At 44.3% G+C, this 25,263-nt stretch overlaps 1 protein-coding gene across 3 annotated transcripts in view; it reads left to right on the top strand.

The window, feature by feature from the left end:
• Positions 1-14,039, top strand: part of LOC311137448 (arf-GAP with coiled-coil, ANK repeat and PH domain-containing protein 2-like) — an 84,398-nt gene extending 70,359 nt beyond the window's left edge. The window contains exons 17-23 of one of the 3 annotated variants that reach the window (XM_084171956.1): positions 556-749; positions 1,847-1,939; positions 2,478-2,713; positions 3,033-3,142; positions 3,537-3,647; positions 5,666-5,727; positions 12,969-14,039. In XM_084171956.1, the coding sequence (XP_084028082.1) occupies positions 556-749; positions 1,847-1,939; positions 2,478-2,713; positions 3,033-3,142; positions 3,537-3,647; positions 5,666-5,727; positions 12,969-13,075 (913 nt within the window). In that variant the 3' untranslated portion in view covers positions 13,076-14,039. Of the gene's footprint in view, positions 1-555; positions 759-1,846; positions 1,940-2,477; positions 2,714-3,032; positions 3,143-3,536; positions 3,648-5,665; positions 5,728-12,968 lie in introns of all 3 variants that reach the window. The other 2 variants (XM_084171955.1, XM_084171954.1) reach the window with 2 other exon arrangements.
• The last annotated feature ends 11,224 nt before the right edge of the window (positions 14,040-25,263 follow it).

Here is a 25,263-nt window from a genome sequence, read left to right as displayed (position 1 = left end):
ATGTCAATAGCTACCACCATGTTTTATAGCTACCTCCATGTTTTATAGCTACCACCATGGGAACTGTTTGAGGACAGTGGTTCATCTTAACCATTTGGTTCCACCAGTGATTGATTGAGTAATAATAATAATAATAATAATATAATAATAATAATAATAATAATAATAATATAATAATAATATAATATTGAGTGATGTTGATTGTCCTTCAAGAGACAATTCATGGTGCTTGCCCAACATCAGAGTTGTCGGTTGGATTCCTCCATGAACCTCATCAAATAAATACAGTGCATATTTTAACAGCTATTCGATTGTGATCAAAGTGTCTGCGAATGACTTTCTTTTTTGATTTCTATTAAATAAATAAAGGGTAGTTCCATACAAGTGGTACTACAGCATGTGTGCAATAGGATTGCTCAAAGATTGCCATCTTTGCTTGGGTTGCCAGATTGGTTTAATTTGTTGAATTAGATCTCAATTTTGCTTGCTGTCTTTGCCTGATTTGTTCAGGTAATTGAATTCCGTCTTCCTCTCTCTCGGTGTGTCTTTCCCCAGGCAGGAGATCGAAGCCTACATCAGGGCCAAGTACGTGGACCGGCGTTTCGTGCAGCGCCTGTCCAATGAAGAGTTGCGCTCCAAGGTGGTATCACTGTCCAAGCAGGAGAAGAGGCTGAGCAGCAGCACGGAACACCTGCCCCCCCGGCCGCCCCCGTCCACGCCCAAACTCCGTCCCGCCTCCAACGCCTCAGGTCAGTCCGGTAGGTGTGAACCCGTCCCAGATCCAGTTTCTTGAAGGTGCGCTCTGGAGCTCTTCCTCCTCTGTTTGGTAGTATTACGAATGAATGTACACTGTGTAGGCTAACTATACATAAACATGGTTCTAACCATGCAAATTCACCAAAAATGCCAATCATAGCGCCTGTTCCTGTTCCGTTTTGATTTTACACTTGCACAAAAAACCTCCCACTCAGTCCTTCAAAACAAACAAGCAGTAGGGCCTGTTACTGTTGACCAGGAATACAGTACAAGCTACGGAGAGTGCCTTTTTTAAAACAGAATTGCGCTACTGCTCAGGACACACAACGGAAGGCACCCTCTCTCTCCCATCTTCTCTCTCGCTTTGTCTCTCTCTTTTCGTTGTAGCCTAGCCTGTAGTCTAACAGCTGTGCTCCTCTCCTCTCCTCTCCTCTCCTCTCCTCTCCTCTCCTCTCCTCTCCTCTCCTCTCCTCTCCATCCCCCTCTTCTCCACCCTCCTCCGGCTGCTTTGTGCTTCTGGACTAACCCCATTCCCCTCGCTGCTTTTTATTCCTTCCTACCCCTCCATCTCGTGCCCTTTGCTCTCTGACCCCATCCACTGCCCTTGCCTAGCTGCAGCCAAGGGCTTGGAGGCGCGCCGCGACTCTCTCTTCTGTCCCGACGAGCTTGACTCGCTCTTCTTCTACTTTGACACCTCTGCCAAGCTCAGGAGCAGTAAGTATAGCTCTGTGTGTTTTGCTCTCCACCTCCTTTCCTCCCTCCCTCCTTCCCTCCTCCTGTCCTTCCCTCCTTCCCTCCATCCATCTGTACTCACCGCTCTGGCTGTAGACTAATACCCATTCCACACCCCTCATCTTGCAACATGAGCCGTGCCGTCATGTTGAGGGTGTCGGTGCGGAGCGTACCATGTGTTCCTCTCAGGTGACTCATCACGTGGTTGTGGTCAGTGTCTTGTCTATGGGTTTCATCTGTCTTATTGTGGCTGTGGGGTCAGCTGGGTGGTGCGGTGACTAACCACTTGGTTGAAGTTGGTGAATGTGTGTGCGCTGGTGTGTAGTGACTGAGGGATTGACTGTTTGGTCCCCCGCAGTAAGAAGTGCAGACAGTGGTATCCAGAACAGTGCTGATGGGAGTAGAGAGATGCTGGCCAAGAACCCCTCCACCAACAACCTGGCTGAAGCAGGTGATTCACTCTCACTCACTCACTCACTCACTCACTCACTCACTCACTCACTCACTCACTCACTCACTCACTCACTCACTCACTCACTCACTCACTCACTCACTCACTCACTCACTCACTCACTCACTCACTCACACACACACACACACACACACACACACACACACACACACACACACACACACACACACACACACTAGGGCTGTGATGACATTTTGGATGATTGTTATTGGTCAGCCAAATGATTGCATTCACTGTTATAATCGTTTTAATAGCGCACAAAAAATACTTAAAATAACAACAAAATATTAAACGGTTTTGATCCATAATCGTCAGTTACACGATTATACAGTAATTGTGCCAGCCCTAACACGCCCACACACACGCACCCAATGAGTCTCACTCCTATCCAGCTTATATTCAAATAAAGTTATTCAATAACCCCACACACGAGAACGCATTGAAACTACAACTACCTTACTTCAATTCCTATATTTAGATATCCACCGGATTGCCCCCCCTCTCTCCCTCCACCCAGAAGCTGCCGAGGCGCCCCCCATGGCCATGCCTGCCACCCTGCCCCCTCCATCGCCCTGTAAGGAGCTGGTGGTGTTCACGGAGCCCAAGGAGTACTCCCCGGGGCTGCAGCTGTACTGGGCCTCGCGTGCCCGCAGCCTGCCCGACATGGCCGAGGCCCTGGCGCACGGAGCAGAGGTCAACTGGGTCAACACCGACGATGACAAGAGGACCCCGCTCATCATGGCTGTGCAGGGGGTGAGGATACTTGAGTGTTGTGGACAGGCTTGGGGAGTGTGTGTGTGGATTTGGTCGTGTGTGTGTGTGGATTTGGTCGTGTGTGTGTGTGGATTTGGTCGTGTGTGTGTGTGGATTTGGTCGTGTGTGTGTGTGTGTGGATTTGGTCGTGTGTGTGTGTGTGTGTGGATTTGGTCGTGTGTGTGTGTGTGTGTGGATTTGGTCGTGTGTGTGTGTGTGTGGATTTGGTCGTGTGTGTGTGTGGATTTGGTCGTGTGTGTGTGTGTGGATCTGGTCGTGTGTGTGTGTTAAATGGACTGTTCCTTTTCTATTCTTCCAGGGCTCGTTGGTGACCTGTGAGTTCCTGCTCCAGAACGCAGGAAACGTGAACCAGCAGGACGCACTGGGCCGAGGACCCCTCCACCATGCCACCATCCTGGGACACACCGGGTCCGTCCCCCCCCCACACACACCATCTACCACAACCTCCGATCTGTCGTTTAACAGGCCCGTTAAAGACCCCATGACCACGACTGCTCTCATAGATAAGACATTAGAGGCCTGTAGTAAAGCAACTGTAGCATATAGACGATCTCACCTGGCTTAGTAATACACGCCAGACTGTTCTGGTTTAGATTAAAGCCTTTATGGCAAGCCTCGGCTAAGCCTTTTTGTAAATTATATTTCATCGTAATAGACGAGGGTAGTATTTGAGGTTAATTAGTGTTTGAGGTTAATTGTGGTAACCCAAGTTGACAAAGGGGAACTTAGTCTATGATCTTAGTTCATGTTAGGGTATTACAATTGATTGTTTCCTTTTTTATTTTTTTTCTCTCCAATTCAGTCAAGTGTGTTTATTCCTGAAAAGAGGAGCCAATCAGAATGCGGCAGACATTGAAGCGAAAACGCCCCTATCCATGGCGGTGGACGCAGCCAACGCAGACATAGTCACATTGTGAGTGCAAAGCCGTTTGGCCTTTTCTGAATATAATATACTGAACAAAAATATAAACGCAACATGTGAAGTGTTGGTCCGATGTTTCATGAGCTGAAATAAAAGATCCCATACATGTTCCATACGCACAAAAAGCTTATTTCTCTCAATCTGTGCACCAATTTGTTTACATCCCTGTTAGTGAGCATTTTTCCTTTGCCAAGATAATCCATCCACCAGACATGTGTGGCATATCAAGAAGCTGATTATACAGCATGATCATTACACAGGTGCACCTTGTACTGGGGACAATAAAAGGCCATTAAAATGTGCAGTTGTGTCACACAACACATTGCCACAGATGTCAAGTTTTGAGGGAGCGTGCAATTGGCATGCTGACTGCAGGAATGCCCACCAGAGCTGTTGCCAGAGAATGAATGTTCATTTCTCTACCATAAGCCGCCTCCAACATTGAATTTGGCATTACGTCCAACCGGCCTCAAAACCGCAGACCACGTACGTGTATGGCACCGTGTGGGCGAGCGGTTTGCTGATGTCAATGTTGTGAACAGAGTGCCCCATGGTGGCGGTGGGGTTATGGTATGGGCAGGCATAAGCTATGGACAACGAACTCAATTGTATTTTATCAATGACAATTTGAATACACAGAGATACCGTGATGAGATCCTGAGGCCCATTGTCGTGCCATTCATCCAACGCCATCACCTCAAGTTTCATGTTTCTGCATGTATTGTTGTGAATTGTTCGATATTACTGCACTGTTGGAGCTAGGAACACAAGCGTTTCGCTACACCCGCAATAACATCTGCTAAATATGTGTATGCGACCAATAACATTTGATTTGATTATATGATTTGATGATAATGCACGGCCCCATGTCGCAAGGATCTGTACACAATTCCTGGAAGCTGAAAATGTCCCAGTTCTTCCATTGCCTGCATACTCACCAGACATGTCACCCATTGAGCATGTTTGGGATGCTCTGGATATATGTGTATGACAGCGTTTTCCAGTTCCCGCCAATATCCAGCAACTTCGCACAGCCATTGAGGAGGAGTGGGACAACATTCCACAGGCCACAATCAACAGCCTGATCAACTCTATGCAAAGGAGATGTCAAGCCAGTATGAAAATGTATGCACTCACTAACTGTAAGTCGCTCTGGATAAGAGCGTCTGCTAAATGACTAAAATGTAAATGGAATGTGTCGCGCTGCATGAGGCAAATGGTGGTCTCACCATTTTCTGATCCATGCCCCTACAATTTTTTAAAAGATATCTGTGACTAACAGATGCATATCTGTATTCCCAGTCATGTGAAATCCATAGATTAGTGCCTAATGAATTTATTTAAATTGACTGATTTCCTTATATGAACTGTAACTCAGTAAAATCTTTGAAATTGTTGCATGTTGGTTTATATTTTTGTTCAGTATACAGAAATAATAGATACATAAAGTGCATTTACTTTTTATGGTAAAACAATTTGCCTTATATTTGTCAATTGATCTCAAATTCAAAATGGTGGAGTATTGAGGCAACATTTTATTTTACCTTACAACGTCCCAATTCATGTTTTGGGGTACTTTTTACCCCTTTTTCTCCCCAATTTCGTGATATCCAATTGGTAGTTACAGTCTTGTCCCATCGCTGCAACTCCCGTACGGACTCGGGAGAGGCGAAGGTCGAGAGCCATGCGTCCTCCGAAACACGACCCTGCCAAGCCGCACTGCTTCTTGACACACTGCTCGTTTAACCCGGAAGCCAGCCGCACCAATGTGTCGGAGGAAACACCGTACAACTGGCGACCAAAGTCGGCCAAACCCTCCCCTAACCCGGACGACGCTGGGCCAATTGTGCGCCGCCTCATGGGTCTCCCGGTCGCGGCCGGCTGCGACCACAGCCTGGGATCGAACCCGGGTCTACAGTGACACCTCTCGGGAGGCCCTGCTTCTATATGTCGAAAGGTGGGTTGGATAAAGATGACTAAATGAATGTCTCCCCGCTCTCCTTTCCCAGACTGCGATTGGCCAAGATGAACGAGGAGATGCGGGAGGCGGAGGGGCCCTACATGCAGTCAGGTCAATATTCTACCAACAGCCCCACAGAGATGCAATACAGGAAGTGCATGCAGGAGTTCATTTGCCTGCAGCTGGCTGAGCCTTAGAGATCATAGAGCCCCAATACACAGACAGGAGAAGCAACATACCTTTATTAAGCAGGCATTTGGCCCTGCGATGTCCTGTGTTGTTCAATACCCACTTTATTAAGCAGGCATTTGGCCCTGCGATGTCCTGTGTTGTTCAATACCCACTTTATTAAGCAGGCATTTGGCCCTGCGATGTCCTGTGTTCAATATCAGCCAGGTGGTGAGCGAAGCTGCATTTTGTGTTTAGAGAGAGGTGCTAGACTTTTATTTATGTGACCAACCGGGGTCAAAGACAGCCGTAGAGCCATTGTTTTGACTATTGAACAGCTGTGACATAAACAGTCGCTGGTCCTCTGAAGTCATGGCTGTTGTTTCGTCTGTTCCGACTTTTGTCTTTTCCAACTTTCAAACAATAGCCACGTCTTTATTAGCTGTGATGTCGAAGAGCGCTTGCAACAGAGGTTGTCATTATATCGAACAGCAATGGTACGTCAGTCTTGACTAACAGGCAGTAATCCTGACTTTGGAAATGCCCGTTTTCACCATCAGGCTGTTGAGTGGCTAGCCGTGTGTTGCCATGCACCAGGTGTGATGATTAGTGATTATTTACCTGAGGGAATATTTATGCACATTCCTGGGATGCTTATGCAATATTTCAGTGTGTTACATGTTTGGTTTCCACAGTGAGTCTTCACCTCCCCCTTTTTAAAATACCATTTTCTTCCTCTCTTGTTTGAACTGTTTACCGTTACAATGATGAAGTATCAATCTTGGTACATGTTATGTAGGCATTTTACTTTTGTGGGGGAAGACATATTTTTGAAAACAGTTGCTTTTTTAAAAATAACAATTGGAACCATATAATCGTAAGATGTCATTGTAAATGATGTGTTGTACATAAATATACATACATTTCTATATCATATACAGTATAAGCAGAATAGGAAGTAAAGTTGAGGGAGATTCTCTGAAGGCGTAAGGCGACTGTGCTTGCATCCTTGTCTTTGTGTGTTTCTGTATTGTGTTGTATTTTCTACACCTGTTTTTAAGAGTATTAAGCTTTGATTGATTGTTAGTCTACCTGGCTACGGTATAGAACATTTACCCCCTCTGGGAATCCTGTTCTTTGTCTGACATTTGACATTGAGACCACCCTTAAAGGGATACTTCTGAGACCACCCTTAAAGGGATACTTTGGGATTTTAGCAGAGGCCCATTATCTACTTCCAGAGTCAGATGAACTTGTGGACACCATTTTTTATGTCTCTGTGTCCAGTATGAAGGAAGTTGGGAGGTAGTTTTGCAAGCCAATGCTTACTAGCGTTAGTGCAATGACTGGAAGTCTATGGTTATCTGCTAGCATGCGAAGTATTCCTTTAATGTTAGCTGAGACTGGTAAGGGTGTGAATTTTAAGTTTAGACAAGGGATATCAAGGTGGTAGAGGGTACCAAAAAGGAAGGACAATAGTATAGAAAAGTATCTACAGCATTTTACCACATAGTTATATAATTAACTTAAACCTATTGGATAAAAAAAAAAAAAAAAAAAAAGAGAGACTTTCTCTAAGAATGTGAATATAGGACAGCGTGAAGCTCACTCAAGTATTGTTGGTAAATAATGAATGAAATGTACCCCTCTTCATCCATTATGCTTTCATCTTCTCCATCGCGCAGTCTGTGCCCCTGGAAATGCGCCTGGGCCTGATGGGTAATTTAAATGGGCACAAAAAAGCACTTTTTATAGTTACTGACGTATCAAAGCTGTTTCTAGAAGTCCATACAAGCCAAGATGCCCCCTAGTGCTTCCTGGGTATCGGTGTTACATGACACTGGCTATGTGGCCAAAGGGGATGGATATCAGCTGAAAGAGAACACGCTGGCCCGATCCCAAATCGACCCCTACACCCTGTGCACTTGTGAAGATCTGAGAGGATTTGATTGGTGTAAGCAATATGCTAAACATAGGATTTGGGATTGGGCCAGAGACTCCATGTCTCCAGTCAGCCATCTTTACTGTATGTTGAGCCAGTTGGACAGTTCAGAGGCAAGACATTGGTTGTTCATATTATGTCAATGGTGGTCTCATGGACCATGGAGACCAGCCAATGGTGATGCACGGAGGAGATTTGGATATCAGTTTAAATATAGAGATTTTAATGATTGATGAATAGTGCTGTTCCTGAAAAGTCTTGTCTAAGGCTAGTTTGTAATAGGTCTGACAGGGTGAGGAAACAACTAGTTTATAGTGGGTCTGACAGGGTGAGGAAACAACTAGTTTATAGTGGGTCTGACAGGGTGAGGAAACAACTAGTTTATAGTGGGTCTGACAGGGTGAGGAAACAACTAGTTTATAGTGGGTCTGACAGGGTGAGGAAACAACTAGTTTATAGTGGGTCTGACAGGGTGAGGAAACAACTAGTTTATAGCGGGTCTGACAGGGTGAGGAAACAACTAGTTTATAGTGGGTCTGACAGGGTGAGGAAACAACTAGTTTATAGTGGGTCTGACAGGGTGAGGAAACAACTAGTTTATAGTGGGTCTGACAGGGTGAGGAAACAACTAGTTTATAGTGGGTCTGACAGTGAGGAAACAACTAGTTTATAGTGGGTCTGACAGTGAGGAAACAACTAGTTTATAGTGGGTCTGACAGGGTGAGGAAACAACTAGTTTATAGTGGGTCTGACAGGGTGAGGAAACAACTAGTTTATAGTGGGTCTGACAGGGTGAGGAAACAACTAGTTTATAGTGGGTCTGACAGTGAGGAAACAACTAGTTTATAGTGGGTCTGACAGGGTGAGGAAACGACTAGTTTATAGTGGGTCTGACAGTGAGGAAACAACTAGTTTATAGTGGGTCTGACAGGGTGAGGAAACAACTAGTTTATAGTGGGTCTGACAGGGTGAGGAAACAACTAGTTTATAGTGGGTCTGACAGGGTGAGGAAACAACTAGTTTATAGTGGGTCTGACAGTGAGGAAACAACTAGTTAATAGTGGGTCTGATAGGGTGAGGAAACAACTAGTTTATAGTGGGTCTGACAGGGTGAGGAAACGACTAGTTTATAGTGGGTCTGACAGGGTGAGGAAACAACTAGTTTATAGTGGGTCTGATAGGGTGAGGAAACGACTAGTTTATAGTGGGTCTGACAGGGTGAGGAAACGACTAGTTTATAGTGGGTCTGACAGGGTGAGGAAACAACTAGTTTATAGTGGGTCTGATAGGGTGAGGAAACGACTTGTGCAATTACCTCTTGTGGCCACTGGAGAGAGTGCTAGATTTAGAAATCCCCCAATTCACTCTGAGTGAGTGGAATATACAGAGGGATAACTGTTGCGTTTGAGAGGGAGTCTTGCCCATTCACCCTATGAATGGCACACATACACAATCCATATCTCAATTGTCTCAAGGCTTAAAAATCCTTCTTTAACCTGTCTCCTCCCCTTCATCTACACTGATTTGAAGTGAATTTAACAAGTCACATCAATAAGGGATCATAGCTTTCACCTGGTCAGTGTGTCATGGAAAGAGCATGATTTTGTATACTCCGTGTAGATTCAGTCAATGACCATAGATTCTTGGACCTGTAACGAGAAGGATACTTGATTGAATACGACTGTTCATGTACCATTTTCTGTCATGATTTAAATCCAATGTGAGCGATATTTGTTATTACCTTGAAGTCAACAGCAGACGGTCGTAGTAGTGGGGATACAGTAGTGTTGTCTACAAAGACAATGTTTTACACTTTGTTAGTGTACGAATGTGTTGTAGAGATGGGATCCAATTGAAGTGTAGGACGACACTGTTTTGTCAAGCTCTCTGCTCAGTTACTTGTTGGTCTTATTGTCTCTCCCTCTCTCATTGCTTGTCTCTCTACATCTCTCTCATTGCTTGTCTCTCTCCCTCTCTCATTGCTTGTCTCTCTCCCTCTCTCATTGCTTGTCTCTCTCCCTCTCTCATTGCTTGTCTCTCTCCCTCTCTCATTGCTTGTCTCTCTCCCTCTCTCATTGCTTGTCTCTCTCCCTCTCTCATTGCTTGTCTCTCTCCCTCTCTCATTGCTTGTCTCTCTCCCGCTCTCTCATTGCTTGTCTCTCTCCCTCTCTCATTGCTTGTCTCTCTCCCTCTCTCATTGCTTGTCTCTCTCCCTCTCTCATTGCTTGTCTCTCTCCTGCTCTCATTGCTTGTCTCTCTACATCTCTCTCATTGCTTGTCTCTCTACATCTCTCTCATTGCTTGTCTCTCTCCCTCTCTCATTGCTTGTCTCTCTACATCTCTCTCATTGCTTGTCTCTCTACATCTTTCTCATTGCTTGTCTCTCTACATCTCTCTCATTGCTTGTCTCTCTCCCTCTCTCTCATTGCTTGTCTCTCTCCCTCTCTCATTGCTTGTCTCTCTCCCTCTCTCATTGCTTGTCTCTCTCCCTCTCTCATTGCTTGTCTCTCTCCCTCTCTCATTGCTTGTCTCTCTCCCTCTCTCATTGCTTGTCTCTCTCCCTCTCTCATTGCTTGTCTCTCTCCCTCTCTCATTGCTTGTCTCTCTACATCTCTCTCATTGCTTGTCTCTCTCCCGCTCTCATTGCTTGTCTCTCTACATCTCTCTCATTGCTTGTCTCTCTACATCTCTCTCATTGCTTGTCTCTCTACATCTCTCTCATTGCTCGTCTCTCTCCCTCTCTCATTGCTTGTCTCTCTACATCTCTCTCATTGCTTGTCTCTCTTCCTCTCTCATTGCTTGTCTCTCTCCCTCTCTCATTGCTTGTCTCTCTCCCTCTCTCATTGCTTGTCTCTCTCCCTCTCTCATTGCTTGTCTCTCTCCCTCTCTCATTGCTTGTCTCTCTCCCTCTCTCATTGCTTGTCTCTCTACATCTCTCTCATTGCTTGTCTCTCTACATCTCTCTCATTGCTTGTCTCTCTCCCTCTCTCATTGCTTGTCTCTCTCCCTCTCTCATTGCTTGTCTCTCTCCCTCTCTCATTGCTTGTCTCTCTCCCTCTCTCATTGCTTGTCTCTCTCCCTCTCTCATTGCTTGTCTCTCTCCCTCTCATTGCTTGTCTCTCTACATCTCTCTCATTGCTTGTCTCTCTACATCTCTCTCATTGCTTGTCTCTCTACATCTCTCTCATTGCTTGTCTCTCTACATCTCTCTCATTGCTTGTCTCTCTCCCTCTCTCATTGCTTGTCTCTCTCCCTCTCTCATTGCTTGTCTCTCTCCCTCTCTCATTGCTTGTCTCTCTCCCTCTCTCATTGCTTGTCTCTCTCCCTCTCTCATTGCTTGTCTCTCTCCCTCTCTCATTGCTTGTCTCTCTCCCTCTCTCATTGCTTGTCTCTCTCCCTCTCTCATTGCTTGTCTCTCTCCCTCTCTCATTGCTTGTCTCTCTCCCTCTCATTGCTTGTCTCTCTACATCTCTCTCATTGCTTGTCTCTCTACATCTCTCTCATTGCTTGTCTCTCTACATCTCTCTCATTGCTTGTCTCTCTCCCTCTCTCATTGCTTGTCTCTCTCCCTCTCTCATTGCTTGTCTCTCTCCCTCTCATTGCTTGTCTCTCTACATCTCTCTCATTGCTTGTCTCTCTACATCTCTCTCATTGCTTGTCTCTCTACATCTCTCTCATTGCTTGTCTCTCTCCCCCTCTCTCATTGCTTGTCTCTCTCCCTCTCATTGCTTGTCTCTCTCCCTCTCATTGCTTGTCTCTCTACATCTCTCTCATTGCTTGTCTCTCTACATCTCTCTCATTGCTTGTCTCTCTCCCTCTCTCATTGCTTGTCTCTCTCCCTCTCTCATTGCTTGTCTCTCCCTCTCTCATTGCTTGTCTCTCTCCCTCTCTCATTGCTTGTCTCTCTACCCCTCTCTCATTGCTTGTCTCTCTACATCTCTCTCATTGCTTGTCTCTCTCCCTCTCTCATTGCTTGTCTCTCTCCCTCTCTCATTGCTTGTCTCTCTCCCTCTCATTGCTTGTCTCTCTACCCCTCTCTCATTGCTTGTCTCTCTCCCGCTCTCATTGCTTGTCTCTCTCCCTCTCTCATTGCTTGTCTCTCTCCCTCTCTCATTGCTTGTCTCTCTACCCCTCTCTCATTGCTTGTCTCTCTCCCGCTCTCATTGCTTGTCTCTCTCCCTCTCTCATTGCTTGTCTCTCTCCCGCTCTCATTGCTTGTCTCTCTACATCTCTCTCATTGCTTGTCTCTCTCCCGCTCTCATTGCTTGTCTCTCTCCCTCTCTCATTGCTTATCTCTCTCCCTCTCTCATTGCTTGTCTCTCTCCCTCTCTCTCATTGCTTGTCTCTCCATCTCTCATTGCTTGTCTCTCTCCATCTCTCATTGCTTGTCTCTCTACATCTCTCTCATTGCTTGTCTCTCTCCCTCTCTCATTGCTTGTCTCTCTCCCTCTCTCTCATTGCTTGTCTCTCCATCTCTCATTGCTTGTCTCTCTCCCTCTCTCTCATTGCTTGTCTCTCCATCTCTCATTGCTTGTCTCTCTCCATCTCTCATTGCTTGTCTCTCTCCCTCTCATTGCTTGTCTCTCTACATCTCTCTCATTGCTTGTCTCTCTCTGTCTAACATCACTTTGTTCTATACTGTTTCTCTCTCTCTCCCCGGAGTTTGTGCCTTTCCTCTGTTTTCATGTTTCTTTGGGGTGCTGAGGCCAACACAGCTGTATTTTTGTACATAAACCCTGCACTTTAAATACAATACAGTTGGTATCAAAACTCATCTTGTGGGCTTCTTTCTTTCCACATCACAATTCACTGCAAAGAAAGGGCTCCTTGCCTTAGTACTGTTTTAGACCTGCACACTCCTCAAACATTGGTGCTTCCTCTTTCATTCTGACACCTCTTCCTCTGCATAATGCTGTTTCTCCACTGCGCCGCAGTGATGCTTTAAGGTATGGCCAACTTTCTATATTTCTTTCACTCGCTCTTCAAACTTTTCATGTGGCAATAAAAAAAAAAAAACATCTTATCTTACCTGTGTTATGTGCATGCGTGTCTGTGACAAAAGTCTGAGCTCTCGAAAGCCTTCGTTTTGCAGGCTTGCATTTTATTATACAATACCAACTTGTTTTCTTCTCTAAGTCTCTGGTAGTGTCTCTGCTAGTATCACTCCTAGTGTCTCTGCTAGTATCACTCCTAGTGTCTCTGAGTTGTACTTACACTGTAATGGTTTACTTTGTCCTTGCAGGAGATGAAACCTACCAAGACATTTTCCAGGATTTTTCCCAGATGGCTTCAAACGATCCGGAGAAGCTGAACCGCTACCAGCAGTACGACTCGCAGCAGAGGCCATGAGGGAGGGAGACGACCTGGAAGTCTGGGAAACGGTCTGGGGTTTTTCCTGGTCAGTGTAGTGCTCAGCACCAATATTGGAGCGTCTGTTTCACCAGGACCTCAATGCCGACGGCATCTGTCGTATATCACTTTCTATTGGTTTTAATGGTCTAGAATTTTACATCTAAAGTAAAACATTTATACATTTCATTGAGGCTGGAGAGCTGTGAACTTAAACAATGGTTTATGGGACTCTGGACTGGAGCCCAGTTTGTAATACAGTTCCCATTAGGACCTGAATGGTACAGTGTTATGGTTTTTACATAATGTGACAGTTTGGTTCAAAACATAACCATAAACAAAATCAAGTCAAGTCATAATTGTCTATTCTGAATGCATGTAAACCAAATAGACCACTCATCGTACCTTTTGAAGTTTAGTATGCTTTTTACAAGTAGATAATGTTTTTACTATATAGAATAATCTGAATTTATTTGTGCTATCAATTTGCTAAAATCATCCCATTTCAATGTGGTGTTTTGTTGTTGATCCATAAGCAGCTTTTTGCGATTTTGGCTATGGTAACTTGTTTTATATAGCATTGGTCTGTTGTATATTAAAATGCAAATGAGACTCATTATGTCAAGATGTTAAAAATGAAGGTTAATGTTAATGGTTAACCCCCAGGTAGGTGACATATCCTGCCACCTTAATTATTTGCACAAAGTCCCACTTTTCCTCGTCAACACTGTTAAACAACGTTTGTATGGGGAAACTTTGACGTGTGAGTTAATGTACAGTTGGTGTAGAGTGTACATTTTGCTGAAGTATAGGTTTGTCACTCTTCCGTTAATGTTGAAAAGCCCTTAATGTGGCTCATGCTTAGATGTTGATAGTGGGTATTTTGGTGTTTAAATTTTTTTGATGAGGCAATACTTTTGTTTTGTGTGATTTTTAGGGGTATAAATGAAATGGTCAGATTCTCCATGTTTGACACCAGGCTAGTTCTTTGTTTGTGAAGGGGGTAATCATATTTTTATTTTTTTGTATAACTTTTTTTTGAGTGAGGAAGACGAGCCTTATGTTGTTTTGGAGTATTTCATATTCAATCTTATTTTAGACGGGAAACAATGACTGTTAAAAGGAGAACAGATTGCATGTTAGGCCCTTTCTGTACATGCATGTTAGGCCCTTTCTGTACATGCATGTTAGGCCCTTTCTGTACATGCATGTTAGGCCCTTTCTGTACATGCATGTTAGGTCCTTTCTGTACATGCATGTTTGAATTTAGGTCCCCATATTGTAGCGTCTGCCTTTTCTGACATGTCTCACTATTTTATTTCAAACATCCTGTTCATTGGATGGCAAAAAACGACTTTACTTCTATAAAAATATACCTTGTTTATTAGTATAGCAGTGTATTAGACACACTAACAAGCATGTCCCACCTGACTGGATACATACTACTGTGGCACTGCATTGCAATTACAATATGAGGAGCTCTCTTAAGCCCTGGTTATACATGCTGCTAACATGTGCCCTTTGTCTTGATCTTGTCCACATTCTGATTGTGTCCACATTTTTAGATCGGTGTAGACGATTAAAGCGACTGATTGTGATCAGATCCTCCTTACTACTTCTGGAGGTGGTCTGGAACGTATTGTATCTGGATATCTAGCAAGTGTAAACAGATCTGGATTATCAAACCATTTAAATCGTCCCTCATCATTCACAGGGGGGCACCATTTGACTAAAGGCATCAATATTTAGTGATTGACAGATAGTGATTGTGATCTGATCAAGCTGATTCAAAAATCACATGTAAATGGAAGGGTTAACTAGGGATTTACTTTTCTTGATTTTTATTTGACTCTCACCTGTAAACTCTACCCACTGACCTGTCACCAAGCTGTTTTTTTATCTACACCGGTCTAAAAATGTGGGCAGGATCAGGACAGACGACATGTTAGCACCAGGTATAAACGGGGCTATTCTTAAATACAACATGGGATACAGATCTTGTACAGCTTTTGAATATGCTTAAGAAGTTAAATCTAAAGTATAGTACTTGAATCATTAAATAAGCTCTTGTAAATGCTGATAAAATTACAAGATAAAATGGTCTGCCTATACCACTCAGATATGCATATTATCCATGTAATTAAGGACTATTACATTTACTGCAAATCATGGACTGAATTCCTTGCAGAATGTTGAACTGTTTGCTTTGTCGTATTGATTTTATGAAGCAATTTTTCGTTCTGATTGTCTGTTTATTACTGTAATTGTTGTTGAAATTAAATTAATTAAAAGGGATACTTCAGGAACTTAGGCAATGATACCATTTTTGTCTGCATCCAGTATGAAGGAAGTTAGAGGTAGTTTCGCGAGCCAATGCTAACTAGCGTTAGCCGCAATGACTGGAAGTCTATGGCATCTACTAGGATGCTAGCAGTTACCATAGACTTCGTCATTGCGCTAACCCTAGTTAACAACTTCCTTCAAACTGCATGCAGAGACATAAATGGAATCCACGAGTTCGCCTGACTCTGGGAAGGTAGATAAAGGGCTTCATTACCAAAGTCCTGAAGTATCCCTTTAAAGGGCTTTACTCTTATACACAAAATGTTGCTTGGCTTCCATATTAAATATCCTGTCCTCATTTCATCCCTGAAGCATAGATGTTATCGGATCCTTCTGAGAAATGTTGCCCCCTCTTCCATGCAGAGTGCTTACCTCATGAAGGATTGCTGTTTCTACTTCATGGAAGTCTGGCAAATATACTGAACAAAAATGTAAACGCAACATGCAACAATTTCAACGATTTTACTGAGTTACAGTTCATAGAAGGAAATCAGTCTATTGAAATAAATTCATTAGGCCCTAATCTATGGTTTTCACATCTGGACAGGGGCGCAGCCATGGGTGGGCCTTGGAGGGCGCAGGCCCACCCAATGGGGAGCCAGGCCCAGCCAATCTGAATTATTTTTTCCCCACAAAAGGGGTTTATTACAGACTGAAATACTCCTCATCAATCATTCAACCAAAATGTATCGTCAGCATTTAACCTGTTGTGGAAATTCTACACAGGGATACTCTAAGTCAAACTGAAATGAATAATTCTTTATTAACAGCATGCTGGAGAGGTCACAGTCAAACTTAGATGCATAAAGTACCGGTCTGAAGTGAGCTTTTCTGGGGCAGTCCCGTTAGTTCTCTTATATACTGCAGACAAGTTATATTTGCATGATTTAACTTGTTCATCATTCATAATTAATTCATCATTAACGTTTGCTTCATTCATCTGACAGACCAATACCTCACGAGGCTTCTTCTCTCTAAGCTGAGACATCTTACGTTCTCAAAACAAGGGTCTGGGCGTATGGCCAAATTACAGATACTGATAGTGAGGATTCGTTCAATCAGTCACTTGCATGAACACAGAAATTGGTTATTAGAAAAGCACAAACATAAAATGTTCCAGCACAAATCCAACCCCTCTGAATCAGAGAGGTGTGGGGGGCTGTCTTAATCGACCTCCACGTCATCGGCGCACAGGGAGCAGTTGTTGTAGGGGGTTATCTGCCTTGATTAAGGGCAGAATGTCAGATTTTTCCTCCTTGCCGGCTCAGGGATTCAAACCAGCAGTTATGTGACCATGTTTCAAAGCATTGTCCTGGGCCACCACAATACTCCTACCCTGGTCACATAACTGCAATTGGCAATGGAAAACATCTGCCGTGTATGCCTGAATCTGCTATTTAAGATCCTATAGACTCGGACTCAGCCTGTACCTGTCGAGGTCCAGACTGGTCGTGGTGGTAAGGCCCCAACTGTCCAGTCTGTACCCAGCCACAGGGCCTGGATCCTGGGCTTTTTTCTGGGAAGTCTGTTGTGGGCTCCCCTGCAGAGAGGCGGAGGGCCGCTGCTGGAGACGTTTCCCCTCCATAAAAGCGCAAACGCAAAGAGGCCAAGCTCCATTAATGTCACTCGCCACAACGTCCAAGGGTCTCGGTACACTGAGCCTGCCAGGACTACATCTAATTCCCCCTCCAGGGACTACATCTATCCCAGAGACCGAAAGGACGTGCCCACCCCTTTTCATTTGACAGTGGCTGGTATAGATCTGAGGACCTCAAAACTGATGGGTCCCAAAGAATCTTCCAACAAGTGTAGAGGGGCTAGGTTACTATATTTATACCTCCCAGTAAACAGAAGTGATCAATTAACCACCTTATTAAATGACAACGATCCAGACAACAGTATTGTATCGTGGTGTCTGTTTAATACGGCCTTAGGAACAGTCCTCTAGTTATGTTATTAGTTTTTTTTTTATAATGATATTGTAATCATATACAACACTGCAGACACCTTACTTTTGCTCTTAAAAACATGCAAGAAAGGAAGATCCTAAGCCATCAGGAGAACGCCGACAGTCGCAAGACAAGGTAATAACTTTATCTACTGGAAAAAGAGGCTGAGACTGAGGCCACATAGACAATGGCTTGGCAGGATACAACCGTTCCTCCCTCTCAGACCTTGATGCATCCACCTCATTAGCGGTAGCGGGTAGTTTTGGCATCGCCTCTAACTCTCCAGTCCCACAGCTCAGCGAGCTAACGGCACTAAGCGGGTAGACTGCTCAGGAGTTCACTCTGAAAGAATGGCTAGGGTTTCATATTTTGGAACTACTTGTGCAGGGAATCCAAACAGTCCTGCCTGTATTTTCTAAACGCTGATGATGAATGGATGGCCAGGATGAATAGGTGCAGTGTTACGGGCATTCTTTCACACCGTAAATCCTCCGTCCTCCTCCTCAGTCCTCCTCCACACACCCAGACAATAAGGGGGGGTATGTGTAACATATGTGTAACATACTATACCATCCTTCCACCCCCCCTCCCCTCTCTCTTACTTGCTACTTCATGCTGTTTGTCTCCAGCCCTGGTTCCCAGAAAGGGCTAGCCCTGTAGCCCCTCCTTTAGAGGATACCTAGCGGGCGCCCCGGAGGCCTGTCCTCCACACCCCGGTGAGCAGCCAGCGGTCAGCCTTTCCAGCGGGACGCCCCGTCTAGGAAAATGAAGTCCTCACCATCACAGGTCTGGCCTTCAGCTGTTCAGAGGGCCACAGAACGCCCCTCTCTGCCAGGTGTGAGGAACCCAAGCTGGAGAGAGTGAAGGATGGCTAGTCTAGCCCTAGGGACATCCCTCCTTTGGGTCAATTAGCTTTGACCATTCAACTTTTATGGAAGTATATATGATATTATGGCTTCCGTACTTCTGTAAGATTTGGAATTCAAGCTTCAGGCTTGTTGTCCGAGGGGGCCACAGTACCCAAACTACTGGCGAAAAGCAAGTGGATAAATGGCAGTATGCACTGTAGTCGGGGCTTGTCCCCGGGGGTTCAGGGTTCAGGGTTCAAAGCATTACATAACCCTTCAGCCAATGTTTAGATATCAGTTCCCGTTAACAGCCTTTGGACTGTGGTTACAGGGCAGGGCAAGGTTGGCTAAACACAACGCATGTGGCGCTAACTGATGGAACTCTCTGCGCCGCCTAGTCTGCTCTAAGGGGTGTGGAAGGCGGGGGCGGGGGGGGAGATAACCTCCGGTGGTAACCCTGCCATAGCTATTACACAACCCAGTTCACCCAGACAGTCTCTCTAATTCTGTCCTTGAGCTGTTCTTGTCTATTAATGTTCTGTATTATGTCATGTTTTGTGTGGACCCCAGGAAAAGTAGCTGCTGCTTTCGCAATAGCTATTGGGGATCCTAATAAAATACCCATATACAGCCTCTCATCTTCCACACTAGCCTTGGTGGTTGTGCCAGCCATCCGAGAGCTGAAACCCAATATGTCTGTGAGGTCGAAAGAAGAGGACATTTGAGGCATTTGTTTCAGCAGTCGCAGAAGCTTTGAGAGTCCAAAAACCTTGCTGAACAGAACCTAACCACCTGCAAAAGCAACAGGGCTCCTGTTGCGGCGGGTGACTGGAATCAAACATACAGTTAGCCATTCATGTAAACACGAGAAAGCTAGCTCGCGTGAGCGCAGCTACTCTTGTGATGCAAACTAGACTGTCATGCCTTGGGTACAGTATTTCTCTGCGATGTACTATAGACATTATTTTTTTATATAGACAAACGTGTTGTCCACCCTCCAACGCAAACGTAATGGATTAAGGAAGGGTTCTGAACTCAGCTGCACTAGTTGATTGTAACTGGGGGAAAGGAAGGACACATGGCTCAATTTGGTATTTTTGAAAAGAACATTTGTCAAGTACTTTAGAAGAAATGACAATGGAGGAATGCAAACAAACCACAGCATATTCATCATATCACGACACAATAGATCATATCTTCATATTTCTCTAGACGATGGGAGGTCTGACTGATGTATCCTGCCCTTTAGTTTTCAGAGATACTAGGATTTTGGACATCAGCCAAGATCCACAACATCCCACCCGTTAGATCTCAAGTCTCATTGAGAGGAGTCAAAACAGTCTGCCCTGTCCAGAGTCCCATGGACCGCCTGCATGTCACTCGCTGGCCTATAAATCAAGCGAACATGCTGGGGCCTTGACCCTGCCTTCAGCCCCATAGCCACCCCCTCCTCTCCGATGACTACTGGCCCATCCTGACCCGGTGGGACTGCTTGTTAAACAACATGAGAGCTGTTGAGCCGCCATCTTTTCATCGACGCTTACTCACCAACGCTCCCAACAGACGGTGACTCCACGGGCGAGAACGCCAAAGGTATGCTCGCTCCTGCCCCCCCCTTCTTTCCGTTTCACTTCTCTCATTCGTTCACCAGTTTGCTGAAAAGGCACTGGAGGCGCCAGTCTACCGCCTGCCCATAACTGCTCCCCAGGGTTCACGGCTTGGCCTGGCTGGATGCCACCTCAGGAGGATCTTTTCGCCTTGTATGGCGTTGTGCATGTCCCCGTTGGGAAATGACGCTGAGGATTTTTGATCACTCTAACACCAAGTACACCACAGCCCACCAATTTTAGAACTGACTGATGTTGCTCCGGGATATTGATTCATAAAAAAAGACAAGTTCCTGTTTTAGAACTTGTTAAGGTTACAGGACAGGTTCAGGAGGTGACAGAACAAGGCCATGGTTAGAGCGGGTTAACTATAGAATTATTCCATGTGGCAGTACTGGGGTCATTAAAAGCACCATTGCTGCTGATGATGGAAAGGGTTTGCGTGCCTACATCTCATTACTCTGTTGAATTACTTGGTCAGATAAGTGAGTGCCAAGGATGGGATGTTTGGAGGAAGAAGACAAAAGTCAATGTGAACTATTTAAGATTTACAAGGTTCTTCCAGGAATTTAGATTTTCCACTTCTTTTTTTTCTCTTCTCCAGAAATCTGCAATATCCCACCCGCGTAGAACAGACATTACGGGAAGTGAAACATTGGCGGTCATCTCATCTCCTTTGGGAAACAGGGTGGAGAGAAGGGAGGCTCAGTGTGACTAAACATTTCTGCCTGTCAGTTGGGGAGTACAGGCTGTTTGAATCTGAGCTTCCTGGGCGTTAGAGGAGACACGTCATACTCATCGTCGACATCTCTAACACACAGATATAGGGGCAAGTTTGGGTACAGTGCATTCGGAAAGTATCCAGACCCCTCGACTTTTTCCACATTTTGTTATGTTACAGCCTTATTCTAAAATGGGTTAAATAAATAAAAATCCTCATCAATCTACACACAAGACCCAATAATGACAAAGTGAACAGGTTTAGACATTTTTTGCAAATGTATTAAAAAATAAAAAACAGAAATACCTCATTTACATAAGTATTCAGACCCTTTGCTATGAGACTCGAAATTGAGCTCAGGTGCATCCTGTTTCCATTGATCATCCTTGAGATGTTTCTACAACTTGATTGGAGTCCACCTGTGGTAAATTCAATTGATTGGACATGATTTGGAAAGACACACCTGTCTATATAAGCTCCGAGACAGGATTGTGTTGAGGCACAGATCTGGGGAAGGGTTCCAAAAAATGTCTGCAGCATTGAAGGTCACCAAGAACACAGTGGCCTCCATCATTCTTAAATGGAAGAAGTTTGGAACCACCAAGACTCTTCCTAGAGCTGGCCACCCGGCCAAACTGAGCAATCGGAGGAGAAGGACCTTGGTCAGGGAGGTGACCAAGAACCCGATTGTCACTCTGACAGAGCTCCAGAGTTCCTCTGTGGAGATGGGAGAACCTTCCAGAAGGACAACCATCTCTGCAGCACTCCACCAATCAGGCCTTTATGGTAGAGTGGCCAGACAGAAGTCACTCCTTAGTAAAAGGCACATGACAGCCCGCTTGGAGTTTGCCAAAAGGCACCTAAAGGACTCAGACCATGAGAAACAAGATTCTCTGGTCTGATAAAACCAAGGTTGAACTCTTTGGCCTGAATGCCAAGCGTCACGTCTGGAGGAAACCTGGCACCATCCCTACGGTGAAGCATGGTGGTGGCAGCATCATGCTGTGGGGATGTTTTGCAGCGGCAGGGAGACTAGTCAGGATTGAGGGAAAGATGAACGGAGCAAAGTACAGAGAGATCCTTGATGAAAATCTGCTCCAGAGCGCTCAGGACCTCAGACTGGGGGCGAAGGTTCACCTTCCAACAGGACAACGACCCTAAGCACACAGCCAAGACAACGCAGGAGTGGCTTCGGGACAAGTCTCTGAATGTCCTTGAGTGGCCCAGCCAGAGCTCGGACCTGAACCCGATCTAACATCTCTGGAGAGACCTGAAAATAGCTGTGCAGCGACGCTCCCCATCCAACCTGACAGAGCTTGAGAGGATATGCAGAGAAGAATGGGAGAAACTCCCCAAATACAGGTGTGCGAAGCTTCTAGCGTCATACCCAAGAAGACTCGAGGCTGTAATCGCTGCTAAAGGTGCTTCAACAAAGTACTGAGTAAAGGGTCTGAATGGTTATGTAAACGTGATATTACAGTTTTTTGTTACATTACATTTCTAAAAACCTGTTTTTGCTTTGTCATTATGGGGTATTGTGTGTAGATTGATGAGGGGGAAAAAAACGATTTAAATCAATTTTAGAATAAGGCTGTAACATAACAATGTGGAAAAAGTCAACGGGTCTGAATACTTTCCGAATGCACTGTATTTTGTTTTGCCCATTTAAAGCACAAGTTTTAAATCAGCAAGAGATTCCTGCATAGGTATAAAATGTGACTGTAGTTGACACAGGCAGAACAACAGTCAGGGCAATAGCATACATAATAGTATCATCTGCATATAGGATGAAGTTTATCATTTTTAACAGATTGACCAATGGTGTTTATATGAAATAGTGAGGAGAACAGGTCCCAAAATCGACTCCTGTGGTACACCTTTATGTACATCAAGAAATGCAGACTTAACCCCATCAATCACGATGGCCTGGAGTTCTGTCACTAAGATAATCATGAAACCATGAAAAGGCGTCAGAGCTCAGGCCTATCGAGGACAACTTATTCAATAAAATAGCACGATCAACAGTATCAAAAGCTTTTTTTTCAGGTCCACAAACAAAGCAGCACATTTCATTTTACGTTTAAAAAAAATGTATGCACACATGACTGTAAGTCGCTTTGGATAAAAGCGTCTGCTAAATGGCATATTATTATAATATTATTTTAGTGTCTAAAGCGTTGACAAGATCATTAACAACTAAAGTGGTTGCTGTAATAATGTAATGCCCAGGCCTAAACCCTGATTGGTTTACATTCAAAATACATTTCTCAGATTTAAAAAATAGCAAAGTTGTACATTTACTAAGGATTCAAGAATCTTACAAGGAAGCCTTGAAATGGGCCGATTTAATTATTAAGATCACTACTATCCCTGCTCTTGTGGAGTGGCAGCGCAAGAGCTGATTTCCATACTTTTGGAATATTTCCTGATAACAATATTAAATAAAAAATGTGGGTTATTAAACCAACAATGAAGGACGCTGCACACTTAAGCAGACTGGGATCCAATTGGATGGCCCCTGTGGGTTTCTTTTCCAATGCTAGCAAAGCATCCAGGACTTATTTTTCTGTAAATAGCCTAAAAAGAAAAGCTTTGACTATAATTTATCTGATAATTCAGCAAGTTTCCCCTATCAGCATTCAGCCAAATATCATTGTGAATTGGCTTAGAAGTTATTTCAAAGAGATAGCCCGCTGAAATAAAATGGTGTTTAAATGCATCAATGATGGCATTTTTTTTCCCGTAATGAGGCCAGCGGTTACATAATAATCCGATTTAGCCTTCCTGATTTGTCTTACACAATGATTCCTCAGTTGCTTAAAAGCTTGCCAGTCCGGGCCTAAACCCGTGTTCCTGGCCTTGACCCAAGCATCATCTCGTTCATAAATGACTTCTGATATATTCTGGATTGTACCAGGCATTCAATCTACCTTTAAACCTTAAGGTTTTTGAAGGGAGCATGATTATTCACAATATTATTGAAGACATCGGGAAAAAGGCTCAATGCTAGATCAGGTTCAGGGATAGCTGAAATACAACCAAGGTCACTAAAATAAAGATCATGTAAAAAAAAAAGCCTGTTAACTGAAGTTTGTAAAGTTCCTCTTTGTGATGACACAAGACTTGGATTTGTGTATTCTCACATTTCTAACAATAACAACTGGGCAACAGTCACTAATATCTTGGGCGAAGTCACCAATAGAAACATATTTCTCTGGTGTTTTTGTTAGAATAAGATTCATCCGAGATGACTTTGAAGGATCTTTTGGGTTGGGTCGTGTAGGCTTTTTCACCAGCTGGAACTGTCCAAAATAGGTGCAACTCCTACATGGGATGAAACGTTCACCATAGTCTCTGAAGGTGGTAGCCGCTAATCTGGAAAAATTCTGTTTTCCCCGTATGGCAGAAAGTGGTGGACACCATTTTGGAAAGAGTCAGTTAACCTCTACGGGATCGGTGTCCCGTATATGGGACTGTTGAGCTAACGTGCGCTAATGTGATTACCAGGACTGTTGTAAGTAACAGCAAACTTTCCAGGACATAGACATGTCTTATATGGGCAGAAAGCTTAAATTCTTGTTAATCTAACTGCACTGTCCAATTTACAGTAGCTATTAGTGAAAAAATACCATGCTATTGTTTGAGGAGAGTGCACAACAACAGAAAACTTATCACGGCAACTGGTTTGATACATTCACCTCTGAAAGTAAATAATGTACTTACATTCAGTAATCTTGCTCTGATTTGTCATCCTAAGGGTCCCAGAGATAAAATGTAGCATATTGTTTTGATAAAAATCAATTTTTATATTAAAATGTAGGAACTGGGTTCTACAGTTTGAACCCCTGCTGTCTCTGGCTCCACACTAATGATGGGAAGTTCGGCTCTTTTCTGAGAGCCGGCTCTTTTGACTCGGCTCCCAAAGAAGAGCCGGCTCTTTCGACTCCCGAACGGCTCTTTATTTAGGATCTTTTGTAGCCTATATTTTACCTTAACTTTGAAAAAAAATCATGGTTTATGTGTTGAAAACCCTTTTGCTTTCAGTGTTTTTATGAGAGACCTTATAATGCCTAATTCTGTGCATTTATTCTGTGACAAAACCACTCTTACATTTGTTTATTTCAATTAAACTTTTTTATTGCACAAATTAACAATAAACTTCAAACAAATCCACAGAACAGAATCAAAACCAGAACCAAACTCCAGCAAACAGCATTAGTCCTCAGGGCAGGTTGGCATTCAGGAAGATCAGATGCCTCAGCTTGGATGGGCTGATAGGCCTGATACGATTTCGCCTCTCCGTGAGTATCTGCCCTGTTTTGGAGAAGATTCTCTCAGAAGGAACTGATGTGGCAACAATACATAGTCTCCCCTCCATCACCTTCACCAGGAGTGGAAAGACTGAGGCCTTGGCCTGCCACCAGCTCAGTGGGTCTTCTGCTCTCTGGATGAGGGGCTCCTCAAGGTAGCTCCTCACCTCCAGGACGGCGCAGACCTCTTTCACCAGCTCCCATTCCTCTTGGCTTAATGGCTCAATAGATGCGTTGATGAGGGCCAGGGTGGAGATGATGGCATCTTTTATTTCAAGCATTCGTTTCAACATATCAAATGTTGAGTTCCACCTGGTGGCACACTCTTGTTTGGGCCTCAGTTCAGGAATCCCCATTTGGCGCTGTGTGGACTTTAGCTTCTGTGCTGCTACTGTGCTTTTGTGGAAAAA

The sequence above is a fragment of the Coregonus lavaretus genome, assembly GCF_964263955.1.
Source record: "Coregonus lavaretus genome assembly, chromosome: 11".
Lineage (NCBI taxonomy): Eukaryota > Metazoa > Chordata > Actinopteri > Salmoniformes > Salmonidae > Coregonus > Coregonus lavaretus.
This window is presented reverse-complemented; position numbering and strand designations above follow the sequence as displayed.